Below are 25,834 nucleotides of genomic sequence, written 5' to 3' on the forward strand. Positions count from 1 at the left end.
CAGTCTTTAGGCTTCATTCACACATCAGGTTTTACATATGACTGTTGTCCGTTTTTCTCACAAATCGCACTCGCACCTATGACAGTCTGTGGTGCTGTTCACACGTTCGATTCTTTTACCTAAAGACCAAGTGATCTGTGCAAAATCATGGAGACCTGTCTGATATTGATCAAACCCGGCAATGAAATTCTATGGGGATGCATCCGCGACAAATTCTGACTGCACTCGAATGCCATCTGTGTGCTGCCCGTTCTTCACTGACAGGTAGGAGAAGCTGGGAAAACTTTGGGTTTTTTCTCATCAGTGAAAAAGAAAGACCAAACTCTTCTGAAGCTGATGAGACTTGGCCAGGACTGAAAGAGGCCTGCAATTCGTACACTGTGCCGGCATCATGACCGGATTCAGCCTCCTCATACATCCAACATAAAGAACCATGGGCTCCGTGTGATAGAGCAGGCCATGAAGGTTGATGAGCAGGAGTTAGGACCGCCCGATCTGCCCGTGATTAACGCATTGTAATCAGACACGTTGTCTGTTCGTGATTAACACTATATTTATGACGCCCCGTAATCTGGCGGCAGTGTATTTCTTCTGCCCTCCGTCCCATGACAACACATGGATGGACATCCCGACCTCCTCATGAGAGTGCACTAACCACATTTGCAGACACGGGCAGCATCTCCTCACTCATGTCAGAAGCTGTTAGCAAGGGTCAGGTAATATTTCATGTAACAGTGGGCCCTAGGATCACGGTCACTGGTGGGCCCGGGCACCCCAGTCCGACACTGGTATTTCTGAGAGGATTCTGTTGGGCTGAATTCACACTTGTGCTGGCGCCAATGTACAGTCTGAGCTCCCACTATAATAACTGTTCAGAATAACTTCCGCTCCGGTGACCATGGGGTGTGCCTACATTACGTAGAGACCTGCCATATTGCCTAGGACATGTCACCGCCCCGTTGTTGCTTCCCCCGCCATTTGTGTACATCCCTCGAACACTGATTCTTTCTGCTTTGCGCTGTACACAATTAGGCTACGTTCACATTTGCGTTGTTGTGTGTTGCGTCGGCGACGCAACGCACAACGCATGCAAAACGCATGCAAAAACGCATTGTTTTGTGACGCATGCGTCCATTTTTGGCTTGATTTTGGACGCAAAAAAATGCAACTTGCAGCGTCCTCTGCGCCCAGACGGTTGCGCCAAAAATGACGCATGCATCACAAAACGCAAGACAACGCATGTCCATGCGCCCCCATGTTAAATATAGGGGCGCATGACGCATGCGTCGCCGCGGCTGCGCCCGACGCAACGCTAATGTGAACGTAGCCTTAGTCCTTTCTCTACGAGTTCCTTGTTGAATTGAATTTTTCCTTCTGGATATAAGGCGTGTGTGTGTTTGTCGTCAGCCATGGCCACGTTCCCCACCACTGAGTAACCCCGTCCAGTGTACTTCATCAGTGTCTTGCATATTGTAATCTCTTCCCGAGCATGACTCACATGAATGCTGCTCCTCACAGAGGGGCTTTGTTCAGTTATTAGACCATTGTGGAGAATGTGGCCGGTCACACATGGTAGACCTGGAGCAAGTGTCCAGTTGAATGAATGGGGTTTGTGGAAATCCATACTCATCCCACATAAATAACATGATTCGTGTGAATGAAATTTCTGCCCCTTCTAAATACACCCGGAAATGTTATTAGGACTTTTTATGGGAAACCAGAGAAGGATTTTCTGAAACAAGTCTATTAAAAAGTACAGTTTTAGACTATTTCTCCTATAAATGTACATATGTGTCTGTGTATCTAAATGTGAACAGTTACGATCCACGACACTATCCCCATTGTAAACTAGGTTTTGTGGGAACAGTTCTACTTATAAGTGATCACTCGAGTCCCAGAATTACTTAACCCCATACATGACCGGAAAATTTAGTACTTAGTAGAGCCCTTGTTATGACCTGTTGCAATCATGGGTGAGAAACCAGCAGTGAACCATTGAAAAATCTTTCCCCATTCCTTATGGGCAATGCCTTCCAGTTCACACACCACAGTGCCGGTGGAAGCAACGCAGCCCCTGAACATCACCGAGCTACCACCAGGATTTATGGTAGGCGTTCTTCTTTTCAGCACTTCATTCTTTCTCCTCCTAATATACCACTGATCCACAGAACAGAATCCCAAAAATTGTGTGGAATTGGCTTGGATCTAGAGACCCACAGTAGGTTAGGGTATTGCGGTCCGTAAGCGGCCTTAGGCTGGTATGGGGGATTCTATTCAGGGGGTGAATAATTATGAGACTGCAGAATTCGGTAACCCTGGTACTTTGTGCTGAATTTGGAGAAACTATTTGTTGCGTTGAGCTATTTAAATTGGTCTGTACTAATTTATTGCAATCAGTGGAAATCTATAAATTTAGTTAACCACTTTAAATGTCCGTGAGGTCTGCTTTGTACTATGCAGTGATGTTCTAAAAGGTCATTGTATAGTAGAGCAGCTGCACACAATCGTCTACGGGAACTGACCAAGATACGGCCAAGCTTCACTTATGTAAGTCAAAGAAAGTTTGTTCCCATCTTTGTTTTCTCAATCGCTGTATACACAGCATTCAAGAAGTACTGTGTATACAGTAGTAGGTGCTATCGGACCTTCCTTCGGGCTCAGCGGTCAAATGATTACTAGGTCTGGAGAAGGACCAGGAGCTGCTGGGTCCTGAAAACTCAGTCAGGTCTCCAGTATCTTCATCTTGAGCTTTTTAGCAAATTCTTGACAATTTTGTTGCAGACTTAACTGGTATTTGGAATTGTTCATTATTCCGTTCACCTTAACTAAAGCTCCAGTTCCAGCTGGTGAAAAATAGCCCCAAATCATAGTGCTGCCTCCACTATGCCTCACTGTGGGTATGATCTTTTTGTGTTGCCAAGTGGTGGAATTGCGCCAAACATAACTTTTGGAATTATGATGACCAAAAAGTTCAATTTTGGTCTCATTAGACCATAACACGCTTTCACACATGCTTTTTGGCAGACTTGATCAATGTTTGGGTAAAACATAGCTGGGCTTTGATGATATTTTTCTTTGCAAGATAAGACTTCCATCTTGCCATCCTATCCCACAGGCCAGACATATGAAGTATATGGGAGATTGTTGTCACATGTGGTATCCAACACGAGCTTAAATGTGATTGGCTAATTCTGAATACAACTACATCTCCAGTTATAAGAGGGTGTTTACACTTATGCAACCACATTTTTTTTTAGTTTTGTAATTTTTATTTTATCTTTTAAAAGATTTAAGTTTAAGTTGTACAGATTATGGATGACAGTAAAGGTGGAAAAAGTTCTGAAATGATTCTTTTTAATGATCTTTTTCACATGACAAAAACATTATTGTAACAGAGGTGTGAAGACTTTTTAACTGTAATTTTTTTTTACCAACATTTTAGGACAGAAAAAAGAAGTTTGACAGAGACAGTGAGAAGTTTTACTCCTTGCTGGATAAACATCTGCATCTGTCATCCAAGAAGAAGGAAGCACAGCTACAAGAGGTGGGGAAGGAGTCACATGTTTAGCCATTAGATGAATAGGGGTATATGTTCAGACGAATCTGAGATGCATTACCATACGCAACCTGATGGCGGAGGTGGCATTGCTTTTGTAAGAAATAAGACCTGATTTTTCTATCCCATACCATCCCTTTAACATTAATAGTAGGGCCCTACTGGAGGCCACACTGGTCACACATTAAGGAGATGACACTGGGGATTTTTTATATACATTAAAGTCTCTTTTTCATTACAGGCAGACCAACAAGTCGACAAAGAGAAGCAAAACTTCTATGAATCTTCACTCGAATATGTCTATCAAATTCAGGAGGTTCAAGAGAACAAGAAGTTCAGCATTGTGGAGCCGGTAAATGATTTACAGCTTTTTTTTAAGCTTCCCTTTCATTTTTTATTTAAATGGAATCTGTCACCAGGGTTTTGCCCACTCGTATCTGAGAGCAGCATGATGTAGAGACAGAGACCCTGATTCCAGCGATGTGTCACTTACTGGGTTGCTTGCTGTAGTTTTGATAAAATCACTGTTTTGTCAGCAGGAGATTATCACTAGAGGACTAGTCCTCTATATTTATGAGTTGTGGAAAACCCCACCTCCGCCCATGATTGGCAGCTTTCTGCCTATGCACAGTGTACACAGAAAGCTGCCAGTCAGCGGTGTGGGTGTGGTTATACAGAGCTCCGCATACCGCTAGATCTGCCGCAGATAAATGTGAGTTTTATCAAAACTACAGCAAGCAGCCCAGTAAGTGACACATCTATGGAATCTGTCTCTGCCCGCCGTACATTATGCCGCTCTCAGATGGGGCAGCAAAAACCTGGTACAAGGACAATTTTCGAAATTTTGACAAGACTTGAGTTTCATAGAACTTTTTTTGAGCTCATACCATGAAAGTAAGGATCATACTATAACTTTAATTACAAAGCATTCATTTTTACTCAGATTACGCGGCCTCTGTAACGTCCTACAGAAATGGAGCCGCTTTCTGTACTGTTACCTCCAGTGGTTGGAGCCTAAAAGTCCGGCCTAGTTAGGACCCTTTATCTTGGTCTTTACTTGCAGATGGGCGTTTGTAAGGTGTACGGCAAAATCCCGACCGCCCCCCAATTATTGCAGCACAGCGCAGTTCTGCCGAATCCTTAACGTGAAGCCGATGTCATTAGCACTTTAATAAAAGGCTGGTGAGGTGCCCACCCTGTGTCTCCTAGTAATGCTCCTCCTCGCTCCCCAGGTCCTGGCCTTCCTGCATTGCCTCTTTACATCGAATAGCCTGACCTTCGATCTGACTCAGGACTTCTTACCCTACAAGCAGCAGCTGCAGCTCAGCCTCCAGAATGTAAGTGGTGTGGCCACGTGGCTGTCTATGGGAGGAGCAGACAATTATGGGGGGAGCAGACAGTGGGCTATACAGATTGTCATCGGCAGGTTTCTCCGGTGATGCTGGATATTTACTGGGGCTACTGTTGTGAATTCTGTGGTCAAGCTCCCTCCTGTGGTCATGAGTGGTACTTCGGCTGGTTCTGTCCATGAGCTTCCTCTGGTGGATGTGAGTGGGGCTGCGGCTTCTGAGTTTCCTTCCTCAGGTGACGAGGTTAAGTCGTTAGGTGCTGCTCTATTTAACTCCACCTAGTTCTTTGTTCCTGGCCTCCAGTCAATGTTCCAGTATTGGTCTTGCTCTCTCCTGGATCGTCTTGTGGCCTGTCTGCCCTGCATAAGCGAAGTTCTGCTTGTGTTACTTTTGTTTGCTATTTTTTCTGTCCACCTTGCTATATTGGTTTGTCTTGCTTGCTGGAAGCTCTGGGACGCAGAGGGAGCACCTCCGTACCGTTAGTCGGTGCGGATGGTCGTTTTGCGCCCTCTGCGTGGTTGTTTGTAGGTTTTTGTGCTAACCGCAAAGCTATCTTTCCTATCCTCGGTCTGTTCAGTAAGTTGGGCCTCACTTTGCTAAAATCTATTTCATCTCTGTGTTTGTATTTTCATCTTTACTCACAGTCATTATATGTGGGGGCTGCCTTTTCCTTTGGGGAATTTCTCTGAGGCAAGGTAGGCTTATTTTTCTATCTTCAGGGCCAGCTAGTTTCTCAGGCTGTGCCCGAGGCGCATAGGTCTGGTCAGGAGCGCTCCACGGCTACCTCTAGTGTGGTGTGATAGGATTAGGGATTGCGGTCAGCAGAGTTCCCACGTCTCAGAGCTCGTCCTATGTTATTAGTAACTATCAGGTCACTTTGTGTGCTCTTAACCACCAGGTCCATTGTGTTTCTGAATCACCAGTTCATAACGGGCTACTTACCGGGCAAATGGTAGTCAGATTGTGTATTAAAGTGATCACATTGTTTTCCAATGAGAGTGTGCACTAATCATAGAGAGGCACATGTATACTATCTATCTATATTTATATCTCTACCTATATATCTCTATTCTATTGTTTCCTACAGTCCTGTTTAGCCATAGTGATTATCATGCTTTTTGCTTACCGCGGCCGGGTCCCTTCTCCAGTCTCTCCGCTCTCCCAGTCGGGTGAATCTTCACTGTCTTATTAGGTTCTCTTGTAGGTTTTTGTATTCTCAGTCATTGCTGCCGCTGATCTACAAGTTCCTCTTCCCCCGCAGACACGCAACCACTTTAGCAGTACGCGGGAAGAGCTGGAGGATTTGAAGAAGCGGATGACGGATGCACCTATGATCTGCAAACTGAAGGGACAGAGCACCATTGAAGGCTACCTGTACTCCCAGGAGAAAAGTAATGTGGCTGTACCCCAGGGTTGTGTTTTTCTGTATTCCGGCTGTAGTAACTGTCCATTCCCCTAACCCTGTAATGGGCAGACAGTGCCGCCGTGCGTCTGCTGGGACGAGGGGGACAATGTTCTAGGTTGTTGTCTTGATTTGATCTGAAATATCACTCTTCCCTTTCTTCTTTCCTTTTCCGATCTGCCTACTAAGGGAGGGATGTTTTATCACTTTGCTCAGGTTCTCACCTATTTGTACTTCTATGGCTGTTCATGTCAATCTCTTCTCTGCCATTTCCTGTGCCAGTGGGGTGAATGTGCTCACATTGCCTGCACATTACCATTGCTACCCCATTTTGTCATGACTTGGTTGGCCGGGGCCGGATCTGTAGGAGATGAGTAAGTTCTGCTTCTTTCTTCATGGCTTCCAGGGGCTCTGGGTCTTACCTGGGTGAAGTATTACTGCCGATATGAGAAGGAAGGAAAGATCCTAAGCATGATGGCGGCGGAGCAGAAGCCAGGGTCCCGGCAGGTACGGCATAAAAACCACTTCTCCTTGATATCTGGAAAGTCTCCTTCCTATTAGCCAGGTTAAACCCTGAAAGCCAAGTCTGTGACCTCCGTGCATGGCGGCGATACATTCTCCTTCCGTACAGGCAGCCTGAACGCAGACACAATAGACAATACTCAAGATATGATTTAACCCAAGTTTTCCCCATCAACATTTTACAAAATTACTGCTGTTTAATCTCCGTAATCTTCTCTCTGTCATTGGAGCCCCCACAAAATCCTGACATTTCTGGTCTGAAGGTCACACTTCATCTTTGTTCTATACCGGTCTCTACAGATTGTTAGACTTTGGAACATTAGAGGTGGTCTCCCATGAACTAGGAGTGTCATTGTTCCAATGGATAACTGTCTGGTCACTGGTTGTCCCACCACTGAGGCCCCCATCGATTATCTTTAGAACTTTGGTCCCACTCCACCGTTTGTGCTAGTGGGACCAAAGTCTTTAACTACCATTCATTGTAGCTGCCATAAGGGGTACATGTCATGACACTGATGGGTCTGTTCCTGTGTGGTGGACATTGATGACTCTCCCCATTATCTTGTCTTTGTTCTAGTATCTATTGTGTCCTTGTGAGAGTCTCCCCTTAATAGATGTTTGATGATCTAACCCCAGGACAGGTAATTCATATATATCAGATTGGTGGAGTCCAACACCAGGCATCCCCACGATCTGCTAACCCCAGGTCCCTCAGCCACCAGAAGACCACCACACCGTGGCCAGTCTCGGGTCCTGTACTCCAGCTCATTTTGGGGTGCATTGCTTCATACAGTGTGTACTCTTAGAAGCCACAGCACCAGGTATGAGCTGATCGGTGGAGGTGTTTGCTGTTGGGTCCCCACTGATATGATGTGTATGACCATTCTTAAACACAAATGATCAATATCTTAGTCTTGGATAACCCCATTAAAAGGTATATCCCCATCTCCAAGATCCTAGCTCACTATGTAGTAGGTGTATTATTGATAATATTTGCCAATACCTGCAATAGAAGTGTAGTATAGTTCTTCAGCTTAGCTATTTTACTTACCTCATGTGTAGGACATTGCAGTAAGTTGGGTATCCATGGTTATGGCCACTGATATAGTGACAGTTAGTTAAAAATGGATACCTAAGCTCCTGCAGTGCCCTGCACATGAGGTTAGTGACCTAGAGAATCAGAAGAACTATACTACAGTTCTAATTGAGGTATTTGCTGACGTTAATATTACACCTACTACATATTGGGATAGGATCTTGGAGATGGGAATACCCCTTTACGTCTGTATATTTTAAGCCTAGAATGTGACCAGGTTCCACTAGTGAAAATCTACGAACCTGTCCTGGACTAAATACAGTCACTCAGTCACCCGGAAAAGCTAAAATCCTTTTTTAGTATTGCTGATTCCCTCCGCCTGTGTGGTGACAGCACACATAACCGTCGTGTAGTGACAGGCTAATCCTGTTTGCCTGCCAGGAAAGCCTGTGTGATAATCCGGCCCACCATCTGTCAGGAGGGAGACCCTCACTGCTGCTCTTGTGTCCTCTCCATTCTACGCCCGCTCATTATTCACACTGGGTCTCCCCGGTCCTCTCCTCCCACCGGTTCTCCTCCGCTCTCTTACTTTCCTTCCTGTTGTGATCTCGTCACTCCTCTCCCTTCTCGCCGTTGCTCTGCCGTCTGCTTCTTTGATACATGCCCTGACCAGTGGTGTTTGTCATGTCCGTGTGTAGGTGAGCCAAGAACTGACGCTTAAGTCTTGTACAAGAAGGAAAAGTGAGTCCATTGATAAGAGATTTTGCTTCGATGTAGAGACCAATGAGAGGTGAGTGGTAATCGTGTAGATGTTCTTTGTATTGTGTATAGAATATGTTACTTGAATTTTTGCCATCGATGTCGTCAGTAAAATACGTGCTGGCTGCTACAAGCTTCCACACCATATAATGTCGCTGACATATGCGCGTCCTATCTGTTAACCCTGCACCTACTGTATGTTGTGGACATAGACGTACCTCTCCCTTCATTTACTTCTATGGGAGTTCTGACGGCTCTTGGCTTGGCAGGACTCACACAGAAATAAATGGACGGTCACTTCTCCTTCACTGATGAATGGGGCCCCGTTATTGGAATAGGGGCGCACCGAGTGCATGTATTTAATGCTTTCTCTCAGCCGCCATTCACATTGCCAGTTTTTGTGGTCCAGGCAGGGGACAATCACTTTACAAGCTCCTTCCGAGACCAACAGACGTCTGTGGATCGAGGCAATGGATGGGAAAGAACCGGTACGTGCTGTGCTTGACCTGCCTGTGAGTCCTGTCTGTCATTTGTAGAGAATTTATCGGCCATTTTGTAGCACCCACAGTTGGGATTCTTATGTCATGTAGCTGACAACAACTGTCCATCACTTTCCACAGTGGGCAGATCCATGTGTGTGGTGGAAGGGACAGAAGAAATGGCCGTCTCCTCCTCTGGATTCTGCATGCCATGTGCCTCACTCACCACTTTGGGGGCATAGACTTGTAGGACCATGGTGGTTTGTGTAATAAAATGTCTTCCTGTGTTGGGACACCAGCATGGCCACCTACAGGAGCTTTTCTTACGCCATTACTATGGAGCTGTCCTCCTCCCCCTATTCTGGGTTTAATGTCCACAAGTCATACTCCTGTCTTCTAGAATAAGTTGAGATTAGGTTTATTTCCACCCTAAATACATTTTGCCATTTCTGAACTCTCCTTAATACCACTGGGGGTTTACAGTAGAAAACATCCATTTCATTCTGTAAAAAATAATTTTCTCCTCTTCAAAAATGTAATGAAAGAGATTAGCATTAAAGTATTTTTTGTTTTTGTTTGCTCAGTGGTTAGCACTGTACTGTAGCTCAGTGATTAGCACTGTATTGTGGCTTGGTGGTTAGCACTGTACCGTGGCTCGGTGGTTAGCACTGTACCGTGGCTCAGTGGTTAGCACTGTACTGTAGCTCAGTGATTAGCACTGTACCGTGGCTCGGTGGTTAGCACTGTACTGTGGCTCGGTGGTTAGCACTGTACCGTGGCTCAGTGGTTAGCACTGTACCGTGGCTCAGTGGTTAGCACTGTACCGTGGCTCAGTGGTTAGCACTGTACCGTGGCTCAGTGGTTAGCACTGTACTGTGGCTCAGTGGTTAGCACTGTACTGTGGCTCAGTGGTTAGCACTGTACTGTGGCTCAGTGGTTAGCACTGTACTGTGGCTTAGTGGTTAGCACTGTACCGTGGCTTAGTGGTTAGCACTGTACCGTGGCTCGGTGGTTAGCAGTGTACCGTGGCTCGGTGGTTAGCACTGTACTGTAGCTCGGTGATTAGCACTGTACCGTGGCTCGGTGGTTAGCACTGTACTATAGCTCAGTGGTTAGCACTGTACCATGGCTTGGTGGTTAGCACTGTAATAATAATAATCTTTATTTTTATATAGCGCTAACATATTCTGCAGTGTTTTACAGTTTTGCACACATTATCATAACTGTCCCCATTGGGGCTCACTATCTAGATTCCCTATCAGTATGTGGAATGTGGGAGGAAACCGGAGTGCCCGGAGGAAACCCACGCAAACACGGAGAGAACATACAAACTCTTTGTAGATGTTGTCCTGGGTGGGATTAGAACCCAGGACCCCAACGCTGCAAGGCTGCAGTGCTAACCACTGCGCCACCGTGCTGCCCACTGTACCGTGGCTCGGAGGTTAGCACTGTACCGTGGCTCGGTGGTTAGCACAGTTGTTTTGCATTGCTTGGGTCCCGGGTTCAAAACCCACCAAGCACAACATTTGAAAGGAGTTTGTATGTTCTCCCCCATGTTTGTGTGGGTTTTCTCCGGGTTCTCCAGTTTCCTCCCACACACTGATAGGGAATGTAGATTGTGAGCCCCCATGGGGACAGCGATAATGTCTATAAAGCACAATGGAATATGATGGCTATTTTGGCAAATAAAATAAGTGGTGTAAAATTAAATAAGTCCTTTGCCTCAGTGTATCTGCAGGTAAAATGGGGGAAAACCAAAACCAATAGTCGCTATTGTGGCCTCTTCTCCCTATAATGTACCTGGTCATGCAATTCCTGCCACATTTGAAATGCTAGACTGCCATCTTGTGGTCATGTATGTGTAGTGTAATATCACTGTCCCATAATAAGTGAATTATTGCTAGACACTGACAAACTATGGCTCTAGCTCAGAGAGAGGGGATCTGGAGGATGCTGGAAGTAATTTCCATGGTTCTGGCAAATATTTCTCCATTTTTCTCACAGACCTTGGAATAACACTACAATCCTAATTGGCTGTTCCTGCTGACATAAGGGCAGGGTGCTACTTCTGTACACTAAACCGTGCCCCCTATAGCCCACCCCTGATGTAATATTCCCCATCCTGGGTGCGCATATCACTCTCCGGCCTGCTATGACTGACGGGTGACTTTTTGCCCTTTCACCCCGTACCTTTACTTTGGAAAGCAGCCACCATGTAATGGTCACTAGAGTTGAGCGACCTTGACCTTTTTAGAGTCGAGCCGGGTTTTGCGAAACCCGACTATGTCCAAAGTCGGGTCGAGTGAAATCGGCCGATTATGACGTAAAGTCGGGATCGACCGAAACACGAAACCCAATGCAAGTCAATGGGGCAGCATAGTCGGCAGTGAGTGGGGGCCAGGAAAACACCTAGAGTGGCCATTTTAATGTCAAAACCATCCATTCTTCTTAATGAAGCTTGTCAAGCGTAATTTACCTTATAATAATTGGAAGGCATTTGAAATTGGGGGTCATTTGGCTAAAGTTGTGGGGGGTAGGGCTGGTTCAAGTAATTAGTGGGCCCAGGAAATCTGGACCACGTCACGGCAGTGGAGCAGGGAGAGGTAAGTATTTCAACTTTGCAAGTGCTGTGAACCTGAGCAAGCAGGGGGGGCCCACTCGTTGGCATTGGCACTGGCACAGGGCCCCTCAAAGTACAGCGGTGTGTTTGCACGGCGGGGGCGCCTCCCACCGGCAGCAACACTTTTGCGTACTATGAGAGGCCCTGTGCCAGTGACGTCGCCAACTAGTATTCCTCCCCCCACCTGATGAAGGAACCTGCACTTTCATCTGCACCTTCCTCTTTGTCCCCGTGTAAGGTGGTATGGTATGCGGGAAGAGCAACCTGACTTTCAGCAGGGTCACAATGTTGTTGTGTAGCGTGCACGGGGAATGTTGCGTTATGGGTCAATGTACCAGCAGACTCATCTATCACTGGCTGGGCAATGGGCACGATGAAGTGGAAACACAGATATAGGCCCAAAGAAGAAAGTGGGCTAAATGCAGTTCAAAATTGGTAACACAGGAATAACCAGGGGGCATTGCAGTGGAGGACAACTGGAATGAGAGGCTGACACAGAGAGTAGGGCCAAATCAGTAAGTAGTCGAAATGCAGTTCAAAATTGGCAACCGTAGTAAACAGGCGGCACAGCTTTGTTCAGTGGAGGAGAACAGCAAGGAGTGGCAGACACCGATAGTAGGCCCCAAACCAACTAGTACGCCAAATGCAGTTGTTCCATTTAACCACAATTTAATGAGAGCCTGAAGATAGAAGCTCAGGAAAGGCAACCTGGGGAACACCTTGGAGTGTAACACACCATCTCTCTCCACCCCATACCCATTTTGTATGGCCTAATGCAGTGTACTTTTCTACAACTACTAAACGAGAGTCGGAAGACCGAAGCAATGGCAAGGAAACCTGGGGAACACCTTAGAGTGTAACACACCCTCTCTCTACACCCCATACCCAATTTGAAGGCCTAATGCAGCGTAGTTTCCAACAACTACTAAACGAGAGCCGGAAGATCGAAGCTCAGGAAAGGCAACCTGGGGAACACCTTGGAGTGTAACACACCCTCTCGCTACACCCCATACCCAATTTGAAGGCCTAATGCAGCGTAGTTTCCAACAACTACTAAACGAGAGCCGGAAGATCGAAGCTCAGGAAAGGCAACCTGGGGAACACCTTGGAGTGTAACAAACCCTCTCTCTACACCCCATACCCAATTTGTAGGCCTAATGCAGCGTAGTTTCCGACAACTACTAAACGAGAGCATGAAGATCGAAGCTCAGGAAAGGCAACCTGGGGAACACCTTGGAGTGTAACACACCCTCTCTCTACACCCCATACCCAATTTGTAGGCCTAATGCAGCGTAGTTTCCGACAACTACTAAACGAGAGCCGGAATATCGAAGCTCAGGAAAGGCAACCTGGGGAACACCTTGGAGTGTAACACACCCTCTCTCTACGCCCCATACCCAATTTGTAGGCCTAATGCAGCGTAGTTTCCGACAACTACTAAACGAGAGCCGGAATATCGAAGCTCAGGAAAGGCAACCTGGGGAACACCTTGGAGTGTAACACACCCTCTCTCTACGCCCCATACCCAATTTGTAGGCCTAATGCAGCGTAGTTTCCGACAACTACTAAACGAGAGCCGGAATATCGAAGCTCAGGAAAGGCAACCTGGGGAACACCTTGGAGTGTAACACACCCTCTCTCTACACCCCATACCCAATTTGAAGGCCTAATGCAGTGTAGTTTCCAAGAACTACTAAACGAGAGCCGGAAGATCGAAGCTCAGGAAAGGCAACCTGGGGAACACCTTGGAGTGTAACACACCCTCTCGCTACACCCCATACCCAATTTGAAGGCCTAATGCAGCGTAGTTTCCAACAACTACTAAACGAGAGCCGGAAGATCGAAGCTCAGGAAAGGCAACCTGGGGAACACCTTGGAGTGGAACACACCATCTCTCTACACCCCATACCCAATTTGAAGGCCTAATGCAGAGTAGTTTCCAAGAACTACTAAACGAGAGCCGGAAGATCGAAGCTCAGGAAAGGCAACCTGGGGAACACCTTGGAGTGTAACACAACGTCTCTCTACACGACGGAAGGGCTGATTCTTAGGAAGGAAGGCTGTTGGAAATAAGCATTGCGCGTCCGAGGGTGATTATATTCTTATTAGGTATATACTCACCCTCGGACGCGCCCTGCTTCTTTATTTGGAATGAATGTTTATTTGCAATGTGGTGTTGACTTTCTCTATTATTTTGGTAATTAATGATTTTATTATTTTCATTATTTTGCATCTTCTCGGCAATAATATAAAGAAGACGCGACAGGACAACACTCGGTGGATGCCATATGTGTGTTTTCAATTTAAAAAAACTTTCAGTTAACTACTTGCAGGAGAAAGTAATTGTAGCTGGTGGCCATTTTTAGTACTGTACCAGATTAGAGTTGTGTGTTTGTTTTTAATGTTAAAATGTCTGCATTTGATATCTCACCAGTATTTTCTTTTTTATAAGCAAAATACTTATTTTTATATTTTCTGATGTTGGTTCCAGGGGTACACGGCCAGCAGTGCCCTGGTCAGTGTAGTAGTAGTTGAAAGAATGGACCGCAGACAGGCATCGAAGGCCTAAAATAAAAAAATTGGGCTGGCTGTAGGCAATTTTAAATTGGTTCCAGGGGTACACGGGCAGCAGTGGTGTGGTCAGTGGAGGCCTAGTGGAAGGAGTGACCGCAGACAGGCATCGAAGGCCTAACATAACAAACTTGGGCTGGCTGTAGGCACTTTTAAATTGGTTCCAGGGGTACACGGGCAGCAGTGGTCTGGTCAGTGGAAGTCTAGTGGAAGGAGTGACCGCAGACAGGCATCGAAGGCCTAAAATAATAACACATGGCTGTAGGCAATTTTAAATTGGTTCCAGGGGTACACGGGCAGCAGTGACCTGGTCAGTGTAGTAGTAGTTGAAAGAATGGACCGCAGACAGGCATCGAAGGCCTAAAATAAAAAAATTGGGCTGGCTGTAGGCAATTTTAAATTGGTTCCAGGGGTACACGGGCAGCAGTGACCTGGTCAGTGTAGTAGTAGTTGAAAGAATGGACCGCAGACAGGCATCGAAGGCCTAAAATAAAAAAATTGGGCTGGCTGTAGGCAATTTTAAATTGGTTCCAGGGGTACACGGGCAGCAGTGACCTGGTCAGTGTAGTAGTAGTTGAAAGAATGGACCGCAGACAGGCTTAGAAGGCCTAACATAACAAACTTGGGCTGGCTGTAGGCACTTTTAAATTGGTTCCAGGGGTACACGGGCAGCAGTGGTCTGGTCAGTGGAAGTCTAGTGGAAGGAGTGACCGCAGACAGGCTTCCAAGGCCTAACATAACAAACTTGGGCTGGCTGTAGGCACTTTTAAATTGGTTCCAGGGGTACACGGGCAGCAGTGGTCTGGTCAGTGGAAGTCTAGTGGAAGGAGTGACCGCAGACAGGCTTCCAAGGCCTAACATAACAAACTTGGGCTGGCTGTAGGCACTTTTAAATTGGTTCCAGGGGTACACGGGCAGCAGTGGTCTGGTCAGTGGAAGTCTAGTGGAAGGAGTGACCGCAGACAGGCTTCCAAGGCCTAACATAACAAACTTGGGCTGGCTGTAGGCACTTTTAAATTGGTTCCAGGGGTACACGGGCAGCAGTGGTCTGGTCAGTGGAAGTCTAGTGGAAGGAGTGACCGCAGACAGGCATCGAAGGCCTAAAATAATAACACATGGCTGTAGGCAATTTTAAATTGGTTCCAGGGGTACACGGACAGCAGTGACCTGGTCAGTGTAGTAGTAGTTGAAAGAATGGACCGCAGACAGGCATCGAAGGCCTAAAATAAAAAAATTGGGCTGGCTGTAGGCAATTTTAAATTGGTTCCAGGGGTACACGGGCAGCAGTGACCTGGTCAGTGTAGTAGTAGTTGAAAGAATGGACCGCAGACAGGCATCGAAGGCCTAAAATAAAAAAATTGGGCTGGCTGTAGGCAATTTTAAATTGGTTCCAGGGGTACACGGGCAGCAGTGACCTGGTCAGTGTAGTAGTAGTTGAAAGAATGGACCGCAGACAGGCTTAGAAGGCCTAACATAACAAACTTGGGCTGGCTGTAGGCACTTTTAAATTGGTTCCAGGGGTACACGGGCAGCAGTGGTCTGGTCAGTGGAAGTCTAGTGGAAGGAGTGACCGCAGACAGGCTTCCAAGGCCTAACATAACAAACTTGGGCTGGCTGTAGGCACTTTTAAATTGGTTCCAGGGGTACACGGGCAGCAGTGGTCTGGTCAGTGGAAGTCTAGTGGAAGGAGTGACCGCAGACAGGCTTCCAAGGCCTAACATAACAAACTTGGGCTGGCTGTAGGCACTTTTAAATTGGTTCCAGGGGTACACGGGCAGCAGTGGTCTGGTCAGTGGAAGTCTAGTGGAAGGAGTGACCGCAGACAGGCTTCCAAGGCCTAACATAACAAACTTGGGCTGGCTGTAGGCACTTTTAAATTGGTTCCAGGGGTACACGGGCAGCAGTGGTCTGGTCAGTGGAAGTCTAGTGGAAGGAGTGACCGCAGACAGGCTTCCAAGGCCTAACATAACAAACTTGGGCTGGCTGTAGGCACTTTTAAATTGGTTCCAGGGGTACACGGGCAGCAGTGGTCTGGTCAGTGGAAGTCTAGTGGAAGGAGTGACCGCAGACAGGCTTCCAAGGCCTAACATAACAAACTTGGGCTGGCTGTAGGCACTTTTAAATTGGTTCCAGGGGTACACGGGCAGCAGTGGTCTGGTCAGTGGAAGTCTAGTGGAAGGAGTGACCGCAGACAGGCTTCCAAGGCCTAACATAACAAACTTGGGCTGGCTGTAGGCACTTTTAAATTGGTTCCAGGGGTACACGGGCAGCAGTGGTCTGGTCAGTGGAAGTCTAGTGGAAGGAGTGACCGCAGACAGGCTTCGAAGGCCTAACATAACAAAATTGGGCTGGCTGTAGGCACTTTAAATTGGTTCCAGGGGTACATGGGCAGCAGTGTATGGTCAGTGGAAGTCTAGTGGAAGGAGTGACGGCAGACAGTCTTCGAAGGCCTAACATAACAAAATTGGGCTGACTGTAGGCACTTTTAAATTGGTTCCAGGGTAACACGGCCAGCAGTGGCCTGGTCAGTGTAGTAGTTGTAGAAAGAAGGGACCGCAGACAGGCTTCGAAGGCCTAACATAACAAAAATGTCAAAACAATGGTATTGTCAGTGCCAGGCATTGAAGGATGTCAGCGGCTAGACTACACATTGGTGAAGCTGTGAGAGATAATTTTGCTAGTGGTAGAGCACTGTTTGAGCTGGGGGGGGGAACTGTCTTGTGGCCGGCGGTACAGGCACAGGGCCCCTCATATTACAACGGTGTGTCTGACGTTGGGTGCGCACCACCACCGCCAGAGACACTTTATTGTACTATGAGGGACCCAGTGGCAGTGCCGTCGACCAAAAGCGGCCACACCCACCTCTTCAGACAAACAGCACTCTCAAGGGTCCAAGCGCAAAGTGGCGATAGCACGGCCCCGTGTGGGGAGTTTGGCCATTTCGTGAGGTGGAAACATGTCGTATGCTGGACAATCAGGTGAAGAAAATTACGAGATTGGAAAAGTCATTCAGAATAGTCCACAGGCAAGACCTTTTCATAGGAAAGCTAGGTGTCAGCCGGGCAGGGTGGGGCAAAAGATTTTGAAATCCAGTTGTGGTTCATTTTAATGAAGGTTAGATCATCTACATTTTGGGTAGCCAGACGAGTCCTTTTTTCTGTTAGTATTGAACCTGCAGCACTGAATACTCTTTCTGATAGGACACTAGCTGCCGGGCAAGCAAGCTCCTGCAATGCATATTCTGCCAATTCTGGCCAGGTGTCTAATTTGGATGCCCAGTAATCAAATGGGAATGACGGTTGAGGGAGAACGTCGATAAGGGATGAAAAATAGTTTGTAACCATACTGGACAAATGTTGTCTCCTGTCACTTTGAATTGATGCTGCAGTACCTGTCCTGTCTGCGGTCATAGAAAAATCACTCCACAACCTGGTCAGAAAACCCCTCTGTCCAACGCCACTTCTGATTTCTGCCCCTCTAACACCTCTGGTCTGCTGGCCCCTGGAGCTCGTGTGAGAACGATCACGGGCGCTGTGTGCAGGGAATGCCAGAAGCAAACGGTCAACAAGAGTTGATTGTTTTGTTGCTAATATTAGTTCCAAGTTCTCATGTGGCATAATATTTTGCAATTTGCCTTTATAGCGAGGATCAAGGAGGCAGGCCAACCAGTAATCGTCATCGTTCATCATTTTTGTAATGCGTGTGTCCCTTTTGAGGATACGCAAGGCATAATCCGCCATGTGGGCCAAAGTTCCCGTTGTCAAATCTGCGGTTGTGCTTGGTTGAGGGGCAGTTGCAGGCAAATCTACGTCACTTGTGTCCCTCAAAAAACCAGAACCCGGCCTTGCCACGCCACCAATTTCCCGTGCCCCCGGGAAAGCTTCCTCATTAAAAATATACTCATCCCCATCATCCTCCTCATCCTCCACCTCCTCTTCGCCCGGTACCTCGTCATGTACACTGCCCTGACCAGACAATCGCTGACTGTCATCAAGGCTTTCCTCTTCCTCTGGTGCAGACGCCTGATCCTTTATGTGCGTCAAACTTTGCATCAGCAGACGCATTAGGGGGATGCTCATGCTTATTATGGCGTTGTCTGCACTAACCAGCCGTGTGCATTCCTCAAAACACTGAAGGACTTGACACATGTCTTGAATCTTCGACCACTGCACACCTGACAACTCCATGTCTGCCATCCTACTGCCTGCCCGTGTATGTGTATCCTCCCACAAAAACATAACAGCCCGCCTCTGTTCGCACAGTCTCTGAAGCATGTGCAGTGTTGAGTTCCACCTTGTTGCAACGTCTATGATTAGGCGATGCTGGGGAAGGTTCAAAGAACGCTGATAGGTCTGCATACGGCTGGAGTGTACAGGCGAACGGCGGATATGTGCGCAAAGTCCACGCACTTTGAGGAGCAGGTCGGATAACCCCGGATAACTTTTCAGGAAGCACTGCACCACCAGGTTTAAGGTGTGAGCCAGGCAAGGAATGTGTTTCAGTTGGGAAAGGGAGATGGCAGCCATGAAATTCCTTCCGTTATCACTCACTACCTTGCCTGCCTCAAGATCTACAGTGCCCAGCCACGACTGCGTTTCTTGCTGCAAGAACTCGGACAGAACTTCCGCGGTGTGTCTATTGTCGCCCAAACACTTCATAGCCAATACAGCCTGCTGACGTATGCCAGTAGCTGCCCCATAATGGGAGACCTGGTGTGCAACAGTGGCAGGTGCGGATGGAGTGTTTGTGCGACTGCGGTCTGTGGACGAGCTCTTGCTTCTGCAGGAGGACGAGGAGGAGGAGGAGGAGGAGGGGGTGCGAACGGCTACAGACAACTGTTTACTAGACCGTGGGCTAGGCAGAACTGTCCCAAACTTGCTGTCCCCTGTGGACCCTGAATCCACCACATTTACCCAGTGTGCCGTGATGGACACGTAACGTCCCTGGCCATGCCTACTGGTCCATGCATCTGTTGTCAGGTGCACCTTTGTGCTCACAGATTGCCTGAGTGCATGGACGATGCGCTCTTTAACATGCTGGTGGAGGGCTGGGATGGCTTTTCTGGAAAAAAAGTGTCGACTGGGTAGCTCGTAGCGTGGTACAGCGTAGTCCATCAGGTCTTTGAAAGCTTCGCTTTCAACTAACCGGTAGGGCATCATCTCTAACGAGATTAGTCTAGCTATGTGGGCGTTCAAACCCTGTGTACGCGGATGCGAGGCTAAGTATTTCCTTTTTCTAACCATAGTCTCATGTAGGGTGAGCTGGACTGGAGAGCTGGAGATCGTGGAACTAGCGGGGGTGCCGGTGGACATGGCAGACTGAGAGACGGTGGGAGATGGTATTGTTGCCGCCGGTGCCCTAGATGCAGTGTTTCCTACTACGAAACTGGTGATTCCCTGACCCTGACTGCTTTGGCCTGGCAAAGATACCTGCACAGATACAGCAGGTGGTGCGCTAAATGGTGGTCCTACACTGCCGGAAGGGATGTTGCGTTGATGACTAGCTTCATTGGCCGAGGGTGCAACAACCTTAAGGGACGTTTGGTAGTTAGTCCAAGCTTTCAAATGCATGGTGGTTAAATGTCTATGCATGCAACTAGTATTGAGACTTTTCAGATTCTGACCTCTGCTTAAGGAAGTAGAACATTTTTGACAGATGACTTTGCGCTGATCAATTGGATGTTGTTTAAAAAAATGCCAGACTGCACTCTTTCTAGCATCGGATACCTTTTCAGGCATTGCAGACTGAGCTTTAACCGGATGGCCACGCTGTCCTCCACCAGGTTTTGGCTTTGCCACGCGTTTTGGGCAAGATACGGGCCCGGCAGATGGAACCTGTGGCGATGTTGATGCCTGCTGCGGCCCCTCCTCCTCCTCTGCTTCAGAACTGCTGCCGCCTGCACCCTGTTCCCCCAATGGCTGCCAATCGGGGTCAAGAACTGGGTCATCTAATAACTCTTCTTGTACCTCCTGCGCAACTTCGTCTGTGTCACCGTGTCGTTCGGTGGTATAGCGTTCGTGATGGGGCAACATAGTCTCATCAGGGTCTGATTCTTGATCAGCACCCTGCGAGGGCAATGTTGTGGTCTGAGTCAAAGGACCAGCATAGTAGTCTGGCTGTGGCTGTGCGTCAGTGCACTCCATGTCAGATTCAATTTGTAATGGGCATGGACTGTTAACTGCTTCACTTTCTAAGCCAGGGACGGTATGTGTAAAGAGCTCCATGGAGTAACCCGTTGTGTCGCCTGCTGCATTCTTCTCTGTTGTTGTTTTTGCTGAAGAGGACAAGGAAGTGACTTGTCCCTGACCGTGAACATCCACTAACGACGCGCTGCTTTTACTTTTACCAGTTTCACGAGATGAGGCAAAAGAGCTAGAGGCTGAGTCAGCAAGATAAGCCAAAACTTGCTCTTGCTGCTCCGGCTTTAAAAGCGGTTTTCCTAATCCCAGAAAAGGGAGCGTTCGAGGCCTTGTGTAGCCGGACGACGAACCTGGCTCCACAGCTCCAGACTTAGGTGCAATATTTTTTCCCCCACGACCACCTGATGCTCCACCACTACCACTACCCTCATTACCAGCTGACAATGAACGCCCCCGGCCACGACCTCTTCCACTAGACTTCCTCATTGTTTTAAAAACGTAACCAAACTAACGTTATTTGTTGCAGTCACACAACTTACACGGTGAGCTATAACTTCAGTATGATTTAGCTACCCCTTTACAGGTTGGTGAGACCACAGCGAAAATCAGGCCCAATGTTACACACTCTTTTTTTGGTGGCTGCAAATTAGAGAGATGCCCCACACGCAGGACTGTCACTGAAGCACAAATGTTAATATTAATGTCACACTATTATTTTTTTTTTATTTTTATTTTTTTCAGGAACACTTTAGAAACCCCCCAAAAAAAAAAAAATAGATTTTTGCAGGGAGAATTTAGAAAACAAATGTAACAAACTATATGCTTTCTATGGGCCACTGAGTGAGAGATGACGCACACAGGAATCAGGAGTGGCACACAAGCCCAGAGGCCAATATTTTTCTACCAATGATTGATGGAGTTATTTTCTCTGGTAGATTTTGGAACCCAAATCAAGGAAAAAAAATGTAGGCTTTCTATGGACCACAATTGGAGAGAGAGAGAGAGAGAGATGGCACACCCAGGAGTCAAGACTGGCACACAAGCAGAAAGGCCAATATTAATCTCCCACTGTTTTTTTTGGTTGTTTTTTTTTTTTTTTTTTTCAGGGAGACTTTAGAAAAAAAAATAATAAAAAAAATATGATTTTATCAGGAAGAATTTAGAAACCAAATAAAATAAAATGATTTTTTCAGGGAGAATTTATAAAACAAATAAAACCAAAAATAGGCGTTCTATGGCCCACTGACTGAGAGATGACGCACCCAGGAGTCAAGACTGGCACACAAGCAGAAAGGCCAATATTAATCTCCCACTGTTTTTTTTTTTTTTTTTCAGGGAGACTTTAGAAAAAAAAATAATAAAAAAAATATGATTTTATCAGGAAGAATTTAGAAACCAAATAAAATAAAATAATTTTTTCAGGGAGAATTTAGAAAACAAATAAAACCAAAAATAGGCGTTCTATGGCCCACTGACTGAGAGATGACGCACACAGGAGTCAGGAGTGGCACACAAACCCAGAGGCCAATATTTTTCTACCAATGATTGATGTAGTTATTTTCTCTGGTAGATTTTAGAACCCAAATCAAGGAAAAAAAATATAGGCTTTCTATGGACCACAATTGGAGAGAGAGAGAGAGAGAGAGAGAGAGAGAGAGAGAGATGGCACACCCAGGAGTCAAGACTGGCACACAAGCAGAAAGGCCAATATTAATCTCCCACTGTTTTTTTGGTTGTTTTTTTTTTTTTTTTTTCAGGGAGACTTTAGAAATAAAAATAATAAAAAAAATATGATTTTATCAGGAAGAATTTAGAAACCAAATAAAATAAAATGATTTTTTCAGGGAGAATTTAGAAAACAAATAAAACCAAAAATATGCGTTCTATGGCCCACTGACTGAGAGAGAGAGAGAGATGGAACGCTTAGTACTGGCACACAAGCCCAAAGGGCAATATTAATCTCCCTTTTTTTTTCCAGGGAGAATTTCTGAAACCCAAAAAAAAAATAAAATAGGCTTTCTATGGCCCACTATTTGTGAGAGAGATGGGACGCTCAGGACTGGCACAGATGGCACGCTCAGGACTGGCACAGAAGCCCAGAGGCCAATATTAATCTCCCTTTTTTTCTGGGAGAATTTATAAAACCAAAAAAATATTTAAATAGGCTTTCTATGGCCCACTATTTGTGAGAGAGATGGCACGCTCAGGACTGGCACAGATGGCACGCTCACAACTGGCACACAAGCCCAGAGGCCAATATTAATCTCCCTTTTTTCAGGGAGAATTTCTAAAACCCAAAAAAAAAATAAAATAGGCTTTCTATGGCCCACTATTTGTGAGAGAGATGGGACGCTCAGGACTGGCACAGATGGCACGCTCAGGACTGGCACAGAAGCCCAGAGGCCAATATTAATCTCCCTTTTTTTCTGGGAGAATTTATAAAACCAAAAAAATATTTAAATAGGCTTTCTATGGCCCACTATTTGTGAGAGAGATGGCACGCTCAGGACTGGCACAGATGGCACGCTCACAACTGGCACACAAGCCCAGAGGCCAATATTAATCTCCCTTTTTTCAGGGAGAATTTCTAAAACCCAAAAAAAAAATAAAATAGGCTTTCTATGGCCCACTATTTGTGAGAGAGATGGGACGCTCAGGACTGGCACAGATGGCACGCTCAGGACTGGCACAGAAGCCCAGAGGCCAATATTAATCTCCCTTTTTTTCTGGGAGAATTTATAAAACCAAAAAAATATTTAAATAGGCTTTCTATGGCCCACTATTTGTGAGAGAGATGGCACGCTCAGGACTGGCACAGATGGCACGCTCACAACTGGCACACAAGCCCAGAGGCCAATATTAATCTCCCTTTTTTCAGGGAAAATTTATAAAACAAAAAAAAAAATTAAATAGGCTTTCTATGGCCCACTATTTGTGAGAGAGATGGCACGCTCAGGGCTGGCACAGATGGCACGCTCAGGACTGGCACACAAGCCCAGAGGCCAATATTAATCTCCCTTTTTTTCAGGGAGAATTTATAAAACCAAAAAAAAAAATAAATAGGCTTTCTATGGCCCACTATTTGTGAGAGAGATGGCACACTCAGGACTGGCACACAAGCCCAAAGGCCAATATTAATCTCCCACTGTATTTTTATCAGGGAGAATTTATACACCCCACAAAAAAAAATACAGAAAAATGAAAAGGCTTTCTATGGCCCACTATGTGAGAGAGATGGCACACACAGGGATGGCACTCTAGCAGAAATGCCAAATTGCCAATCTTAATCTCCCACCAAAAAAAAAAAAAAAAAAAAACAGGGAATGTCCTACAATTACTATCTCCCTGCCTGCAGTAATCTCAGCCAGGTATGGCAGGCAGCTACTATCTCCCTGCCTGCAGTAATCTCAGCCAGGTATGGCAGGCAGCAATAAGGAGTGGACTGATGCACAAATGAAATAAAAAGTGTGGACAAACAAAAAAGATAGCTGTGCAGAAAGGAAGGAACAAGAGGATTTGTGCTTTGAAAAAAGCAGTTGGTTTGCACAGCGGCGTACACACAGCAATGCAGCTATCAGGGAGCCTTCTAGGGCAGCCCAATGAGCTACAGCGCTGAGGGGAAAAAAAAAAAAAAAAAAAAATTCCACTGTCCCTGCACACCGAGGGTGGTGTTGGACAGTGCAAATCGCTGCAGCACAAGCGGTTTTGTGGTTAATGGACCCTGCCTAACGCTATCCCTGCTTCTGACAAAGTGGCAGCAACCTCTCCCTAAGCTCAGATCAGCAGCAGTAAGATGGCGGTCGGCGGGAACGCCTCTTTATAGCCCCTGTGACGTCGCAGACAGCAAGCCAATCACTGCAATGCCCTTCTCTAAGATGGTGGGGACCAGGACCTATGTCATCACGCTGCCCACACTCTGCGTTTACCTTCATTGGCTGAGAAATGGCGCTTTTCGCGTCATTGAAACGCGACTTTGGCGCGAAAGTCGCGTACCGCATGGCCGACCCCGCACAGGGGTCGGATCGGGTTTCATGAAACCCCGACTTAGCCAAAAGTCGGCGACTTTTGAAAATGTTCGACCCGTTTCGCTCAACCCTAATGGTCACCTCTGATCCCCTGCTAGTCGTCAGGAATGCTTCCAGGAAATTGACTACATGTAAAATAGGCTTTATATTATTATTTCCGGTGGCTTGTAGAGCACTAACCTATTCTGCGGAGATTGTCACCATTCACATTAGGTCCTGTCCTCCTTCGCTCTCAGAATCTTCTCTTCCTATTCAGGACTCATTGGGGTCAGTGTCATAGAAAACCAATGAGCACGGTGTATTATTGGGGAGGGGGCGAAGCTGGAGGGATCATGGACGCTCCATAGAGACCCAAGTGCTGTAAGCCACAATGGTGCTGCCCCTGTGTAAGGTCCCGCAGTGACCCGAGCCCCCCGTGGACGGCTTCTAGGCTCGTGTATCCCAGCTGCTAATAAGACGCTGGTAGCTTCTATTCTCTCCGCACTGCGAGCCTTTTGGGAAAGTCTGCCCCAGGGGGCATGTGGTCACATGCATGGGTGAGTGCAGCGGCCATGTGCCCAGTACAGTACCTCGGTGCCATTTGTGTGCATGCATGAGACTTACTTGCATTCCTGCCTTCCTTGGATCATTCTTGATAAAATCAAACCTTTTCTCAGTGCTTAGCTCCGTCCTAGACCAAGGTTTAGCCATGATAAAATGTGCTTTGTTCAGTGGCAACATCCCATCTCTGTACAGAAATAAAGCGTTATAAGCCCCCATTAATAGGCAACATCCCACCCTTCTAAAGCCAAGGAAGGGAGAAAAAGCAGAAAGCCCGGCCCAAAAAGTCCCAATGTATCCAAAATGGTGAATCAAGGTAGATCTTTATTTATTTTAATCTGGTGATAAACAAGGATAACAGAAAATGTATAAAAACAAGGGGCGCACACCCTGAATGAATGGGCAAGTGTCCAAAAGAAATCTCGTGAATACAGGTACAAGTGATATGTGACCCTGAGACACTGTATAACATGGATATTACCCATGGCAAGCGACTGCCTGGCACTTCCAAGCTGATGTGAACAGGTGCACACTAGCAGCAGCCATCTCCAGTGAACAATATACACTGTGTATTGGTAAAGCATGTCAGTACGAAATCTGAGTAGCAATACTGCTTCTGGATACTAGGAAAAACCGAGACGCTTAGCACAGAATATTACCTAAGAATATATCATGAGGTAGAGGTGTTTGGCTGAATCAGATTAATGCAAATTAATGGTAGTGCATGATAGTATATCAAGTCCATGACCATATAGAGTGCAAGTGCAGTGAGAACAGGGCAAGGGACATAAAGTGTAAGACGTATCGATGCCTGAGCAAAAACCCTACAACATTG

At 46.6% G+C, this 25,834-nt stretch overlaps 1 protein-coding gene across 18 annotated transcripts in view; it reads left to right on the plus strand.

Annotated features, from left to right (window-relative positions):
- The window catches only part of OPHN1 (oligophrenin 1), a 116,349-nt gene that overhangs the window by 48,555 nt on the left and 41,960 nt on the right, over positions 1 to 25,834 (plus strand). For 8 of the 18 annotated variants that reach the window (XR_011318006.1, XR_011318009.1, XR_011318005.1 and 5 more), the window contains exons 6-13: positions 3,443 to 3,544; positions 3,798 to 3,908; positions 4,789 to 4,893; positions 6,167 to 6,296; positions 6,497 to 6,523; positions 6,714 to 6,814; positions 8,564 to 8,655; positions 9,034 to 9,112. Coding sequence is in view for 11 of the 18 variants with exons in the window: in XM_069747343.1 (XP_069603444.1) it covers positions 3,443 to 3,544; positions 3,798 to 3,908; positions 4,789 to 4,893; positions 6,167 to 6,296; positions 6,497 to 6,523; positions 6,714 to 6,814; positions 8,564 to 8,655; positions 9,034 to 9,112 (747 nt within the window). In the remaining 7 variants the exon portion in view is untranslated. Of the gene's footprint in view, positions 1 to 3,442; positions 3,545 to 3,797; positions 3,909 to 4,788; positions 4,894 to 6,166; positions 6,297 to 6,496; positions 6,524 to 6,713; positions 6,815 to 8,563; positions 8,656 to 9,033; positions 9,137 to 25,834 lie in introns of all 18 variants that reach the window. The other 10 variants (XR_011318010.1, XR_011318007.1, XM_069747348.1 and 7 more) reach the window with 3 other exon arrangements.

Source organism: Ranitomeya imitator, chromosome 2 (genome assembly GCF_032444005.1).
Source record: "Ranitomeya imitator isolate aRanImi1 chromosome 2, aRanImi1.pri, whole genome shotgun sequence".
Classification (NCBI taxonomy): Eukaryota; Metazoa; Chordata; class Amphibia; order Anura; family Dendrobatidae; genus Ranitomeya; species Ranitomeya imitator.